Below are 6,567 nucleotides of genomic sequence, written 5' to 3' on the forward strand. Positions count from 1 at the left end.
TTGTTAGCAACCTAATGACAGCCAAAAAGGGGTATCTTCCGCTGACTATCTGCTCTTCCTATCGAAGTGGAGCTGGTGCTAGAATGTGTCCAGATAAATTTCTAGATTACCTCTAAACCGTGATCACACCAGAAGGGTATAAAAGTACCACCAAGAGAATTTGTGACTATAGGGAGAAAGGTGGATAGAGAGACAGGTAAAAGAAGAAGAAAGGGGAATAAGCAAGAAAGAGAGAAAGAGAAAGAGGTAGAGTGGAAGAAAGAGGAAAAATAAGAGAGACAGAGAAAAGAAGGAGAGAGAGAGAGAGAGAGAGAGAGAGAGAGAGAGAGAGAGAGAGAGAGAGAGAGAGAGAGAGAGAGAGAGAGAGAGAGAGAGAGAGAGAGAGAGAGAGAGAGAGAGAGAGAGAGAGAGAGAGAGAGAGAGAAAAAAAAGCGGATCAGAAAAACTAGAGAGACAAGGAAAGGAGAGAAGGTGAGCTTGAGCAGGGGTGCGCAAAAGGGGCACAAGATTTTTTTTTGGGGGGGGGGCGGCTACAGGGGTACAGGACCATGTTTGTAGCCTCTGTAACTCATATTTTACCTTGATTCAGAAGGGGGCGCGACACAGGGGGAGAGCAGGCAGGGGAAGAGCAGGCAGGGGGTCCAGCATCAAAAGTTTGCGCAGCCCTGAATTGCTGCTGCCAGAGCATCTACAGTAAGAGTTGCTGCATATTAGCATCTCACAGAAGCTACAATGGAGTTCAAGGTCTATCTCTTCTGTGGGTCTCTGCTACTTGTCATCATTCAGCTTCACAGCACCGGGGCTCACCCCATACTGGAGCTGGACACAGCCGGAGATCTGGGCAATTTAAAGGTGAGATTGGTATTATTGGGTTGGTATCCTGCATGTTGTCTCAACTGAACAAGCAGATCGTGAGCTTTGTGCGCAAACTAGTGCTGTGCTGATCCTTATAGGAAACTATAAGCTGCACCTACTATAGCAGAGGGATATATAGCGAGATATTACATCATTCTGCTTTTTACTGTGTGGAAATACTGAGGGCATCAAAGTGAGTTTTTGTGGTGAGGGGGGAGATGTGATGTGTATTCGTGGTCCATGTGAAGGGGTCATTTATATTTGTGATGTTTGGGAAGATGTGATTTGTGAGATGGAATATGTATCCTATAAAAATGCAAACTTATTTTATACAACAGCTTCAATATGTCCGGGTGATGTTTGCTTATTGAATTTTAGCCGTCTGCAACTGCAGAGCACTACAACCTAAGAGATTGCAGTTTAACATGATAAATGATATATGGTAAAGCTGTGTTTTAGTAAAGTTAGGTGATGCCCTGGGATTCTCCTTGTTAGTGTGATTTATATGACATAGCTGACACAGTACTGTATATTCTGTATTCGTATTGTCTGTGTGTTAGGATGTGCTGGAAAGGCTGGAGGAGAAGGTTGCTCTGATTGAAGCACTGGAAGCAAGTCCTGGGGTCCTGGAGCCCAGACCCAAGGGTGGCATTCAGTTTACATCTCCAGAAGATAGCGATGTCCCTCAGCAGCAGGAGCAACCTGTATCAAGGGCTCTCCCAAACAACCCAGACCCCTTCAAGGACTCGTTCCTCAAAGGGCTGAGGTCTCTCCCGAATCTGAAAATGACGAGGGGCTCCGGCTGTTTCGGCAGAAGAATTGACAGGATCAACTCCCTGAGTGGGCTGGGCTGCAGAGTATGTCAATGTACAGTATATACTAGGAAGATATGCCATGAATGGGACATCTCGTTATACTGCAGGTCATCCACCCTGTGGCAGCGAAGGGGTTATTGACCAAGAGATCTCTTGGAAAGGACAACATTAACCCCTTTTCTGACAGACCCTCTGAGGGTTCATATCATGTCCAATGTCATATAAAGCTCGTAGTAAGCTATAGTTATAGGTCTCATCCAATGTGAAGACCTTCTGCAGTGCTATAGGACTTCTCCCGTGACTATGTAATTACATGGAACAAACAGACCCCATAGGGACCCAGTGTCCAAGTTCTGCAGAGGGAAAGGAAGACATAATAGTTTGCATGTATAGGGCAGGTATATGTATAGGCATGTATAGGTACACGGCATGATCCTGCAGAAACGATTGCAATGGAGAGACTTAAAAAGGGCCTAGTGAGTAAAGGCACTGACCCTGAAAAGAGAGGAGGGGAGCCTGCTTCAGATCCAGGCGTAGGCTCCTTGGGACCTTATGCAAGTCACTTTGTAAGCTGCACAGGGCAGGGACTCATTGTGTCTGCAAAATTCAATGCACAGCTCTGCATACACTGTCAGCACTATATAAGAAAAAATATTAGAATAACTGAAATCGATCCTTATGGGTAAAATATCACCCTAATGTTACTGAGGCATGTGGGTATCCTTAGTAAAACCTTAATATTCTTGGAATTATAGTATAGATGCACATCTTATCCACTAATTATATAGACGGCAAACCCCTCAACCAGACGGTATAAAGTGGGGTTGATCTCCCAAGGTCAAGTAATAAGTCACTAGTGATTCACATAGAATCAATCGGAATTGTATCAATACTTTGTATTGTATATAAATACTGTATAGGATTCACAGCTCGCAGGTTTCCCACCAGGGGTCCCTGCAGACAGTGCGTTGAAAGTGACTCTGGCAAGGAATGAGTTAACCCCAAAGGTAGCACAGAACAGCCAGTGTGTCTTATACAATGCAAACATTATTTTGGACGTCTGATATTGTGTTACTGATGCTGTGTTACTGATGCTGTGTTACTGATGCTGTGTTACTGATGCTGTGTTACTGATGCTGTGTTACTGATGCTGTGGTACTGATGCTGTGGTACTGATGCTGTGGTACTGATGCTGTGGTACTGATGCTGTGTTACTGTTACTGTGGTACTGTTACTGTGGTACTAATGCTGATACTTGTCTCTTGTTTTTCTCAGACTGCAGGAGGAATTAACACAAGATGAACTGCAAGATCTTTCCTGCTCTAGACATGCCCCAAGATGCTTTACATATTACATTCTATTCTATTTATGACAGTCTGTTCATATTTATTTATTTATTTATCTTTATTTATTTGATGTTTTATAAATGCATTCTGTGATTTATAGCACGTCATGGTTAATATTACAATACAAGCTGATACATTACCTTTCTTTGCCGTCTTCATTTCTTGAAATTGTCAATGTCTTGCTTTCTCATACTGAATATGAAACAATTGAGAATAAAGTTCCAAAGCAAATATGTCTTTTTATAGACCAGGAAAAAGTGGTAGTCAAAATAAATGGTGTTTAAAAGCAGGATTGCTCCACTAATATATATATATATATATATATATATATATATATATATATATATATAGATAGATAGATAGATAGATAGATAGAGAGAGAGAGAGAGAGAGAGAGAGAGAGAGAGAGAGAGAGAGATTTAAATATGGAATTTACTTAAATATCGATACCAAATTTTGTGTGTGTGTGTGTGTGTGTGTGTGTGTGTGTATATATATATATATATATATAAAATTTGGTATCCATATTTAAGTCCTTTAAATACTTTACTTTAATAACTTACATATAAATGTTCTTCAAAACGAATATCCTAAACACAATAGAAACGTATCACAGTAGGTTATTGAAGGCAGGCATCCCTTTATTAAAGTAAATATAATATGTACAGATGAATATTGGCCCCTTTATTCAAACACAAAGGGGCCACTTACCAGACTCACTCTTAAAAGACAGCTAACAGGAACTGGGCATTTATGAGACAAGGGCAAAAATCCAAGGCCACCGCCTGTCCCAGCCACAGCTTACTGCTACAATGTAGTGAATGTAAGGGCCATGTTCTGTATACGCCAAAGAGGCAGATTCTGCCATTTTTTCTTTTCCTTTGACATAGGGAGAAAGTTAAAGCAGCTCTGAAGCTAATGTTCAATGGATTTTCCTGAATGTATTATTCTTCATATTATTATTATTATTATTATTATTATTACATATCAATATATACCCAGCATCTTTAGGGCTGAAGTTAAAATAGCAAAATCCAAGAAATAACACAACCCACTGGGATTTTGAACAGGATTTTCTCTCGACTTTGCTGTTTTTCCGGTGCCTCCTCCCCTGAGCCGTCTTAGGCTTTGGTCCCGCTTTCCTCCAGTCTGGAGGTCCCCGCTGGCTCCTTATTACGTGGCTGACTGCGCGCTGTGACTGCGCGCTGTGACTGCGCGCTGTGACTGCGCGCTGTGATTGCGCGCTGTGACTGCGCGCTGTGACTGCGCGCTGTGACTGCGCGCTGTGACTGCGCGCTGTGACTGCGCGCTGTGACTGCGCGCTGTGATTGCGCGCTGTGACTGCGCGCTGTGACTGCGTGCTGTGACGCGTCACCCGGCCGATGCTGCAAGCTCCCAGTGATTTGCAGCTCTGACGCGTCCCGTAGTGCGGCAGTCAGCCAATGAGGGAAGGAGGGGAGGGAAGGAGCTACTGAAGGGAGGTGGCTTGGGAGGGGAGCAGGGAAGGAGCTGCGGGGGAAAAGTGTGTGTGTATATGTATATGTATGTGTTGTGTGTTATGTGTACTGTAGGGTTTACCATCACGTTTTACGTGATGGTGGGTAAAAAAGGCAAGAAGAAACCTCCACTGTATTGCATATAGCAAATAAAAAGATCACTTGTGAGCACATTCACATTCACATTCACATTCACATGCCTTTTTCACCCACCATAACGTAAAACGTGGTGGTAAACCCTACAGTCTTGAAAATTGCAAAGCCAGCAGCACAACCAGCCTCACACTGATGATACCCATTAAGGTTGAAACATGTCTGTGAATGCTTTCTCTGGCTTTGCATCTGATTCCCATGCTGTGCTTTAAAGCTGTGTTAACAGCGAGCATTAGCTTATATGGGCTCCATGTAACAATGGTTTTTCAGGCAAAAGGTGACACATTGTGTGCTCATTTGCATGTCATTTCCCAGAATCCCTTGCTGCAGTGGAAACACTGTATGCTGAGTGATAATGGTGAAAGGCAGGGTTGCAGACCTAAGACATGTGAATGTGCTCACAAGTGATCTTCTTATTATATATATATATATATATATATATATATATATATATGCGTGTGTGTGCGTGCGTGTGCGTGCGTGTCAAAAGGAGTGCTACTGAGCGTGGCCAAATGTATACAACAAAAGACAGAAAAGCCCAATACTACATCCAATGTGACAAAATATATAGTAAATAGTATACAGTTAAGTACTTCAATAATAATATTCTCATTCTCATGAATAAGGGTCATTTAGTTAAACCCTTTGGCCAAAGCGTTATAAGCCTGCAGCCACGTCAATGCCTAACCAAATTTTGCAGGTCCTAACACTAAACTGTTGAAACTTCTCTTTTACCTCTTTGGAGGGAGAATGACTGCAGTGAGTCTGTCCATACAGCAACATGAAAAAACCTTCCCTACGTTAATAAGAGGGGAGGGGTGAGCTTAACCCCTGAGCGGAGGGGCCAAGTAAAGTAAAGGAAGGGAGTTTTTTTTCATGTTGCTGTATGGACAGACTCACTGCAGTCATTCTCCCCCCACTCCTTATATACTGTTACATTATTAGGATTTACATTTTCCTTCAATACTACTTTAGTGGCCTTAACAACCCAACTTTCTCTTTAAGTATTTTTTTTAGCATACAATAGATTTGAAGTATTGACAACAAACATACAATTGGCCATCATTGATAATTCATTTCTTTTTTTTTGCTCATATTCCATATGGGCCAATGAATAATTAAATGAATACACAGACATTTTGAAGAGGTGGTTGTGACCACAGCTTTATTAAATAAAGCATGATAATTCAAATAAATGAGAAATCAATACACTAGACTGCCCGTGTCCAAAAAGTGTCACGAGCCCACGGAACAATGTGACTTACGGCCGCATTTCAAAATGATTCAGAAAAGGAGACATCACAAAACATAAACCCCACAGAGGTTTTGAATGTCCAGCCCCACGACCCAGACCAGCGCTAACCGATTACTAGGGGAGTAGGCCGCAGCCTGAAACCTGGAACACAGCGCCGTGACAATAAATCCCATTTTATTGTAGAATAACTTTAATACAAATACACTTTACATGCGTACAAAAAAAACATTAGATAGAAAAACAGATTAACAACTAAAGGTAGAAAAGGATATTAACAATAAAAGGTGGTGGGAGGGAACGCAATAGCTGATGGTGACCGCTCACTAAATGATGGTTAACGACTCCCAAAATGGTATATATGTAAATCCGGCCCCTTTTCCTTGCATTCCTGATAACTGCCACTGGCCACGAGAGGACCCCTGCCACCCATCTTGTGCCACGTGGAGGGGGCTCAAGCCAAAGTCGGCAAACATCTCAGCCAGGTAAAATTAAAATAAACCGAGGGCCTGTAATATAAACGTCCTAAAAACCGCAGCGGCCCCCTGGGGCACGGACTCACACGGACATGTTGCACCCCTCTTACTACTGGCGTGCGCCCCCCGTGTGTGTGTGATTGCAAAATGTCATTCAACTACAAAACCTTAAAG

General features: G+C 42.5%; 1 protein-coding gene across 1 annotated transcript; it reads left to right on the forward strand.

Annotated features, from left to right (window-relative positions):
• The first annotated feature begins 378 nt into the window (after positions 1 to 378).
• Positions 379 to 3,155, forward strand: LOC142496685 (natriuretic peptides A-like). Its single transcript, XM_075603448.1, has 3 exons — positions 379 to 852; positions 1,416 to 1,712; positions 2,946 to 3,155. Exons 1-3 carry the CDS (start codon positions 733 to 735, stop codon positions 2,970 to 2,972), a joined length of 444 nt encoding a protein of 147 aa, XP_075459563.1. The 5' UTR covers positions 379 to 732; the 3' UTR covers positions 2,973 to 3,155.
• Positions 3,156 to 6,567: the final 3,412 nt, after the last annotated feature.

Source organism: Ascaphus truei, chromosome 6 (genome assembly GCF_040206685.1).
Source record: "Ascaphus truei isolate aAscTru1 chromosome 6, aAscTru1.hap1, whole genome shotgun sequence".
Classification (NCBI taxonomy): domain Eukaryota; kingdom Metazoa; phylum Chordata; class Amphibia; order Anura; family Ascaphidae; genus Ascaphus; species Ascaphus truei.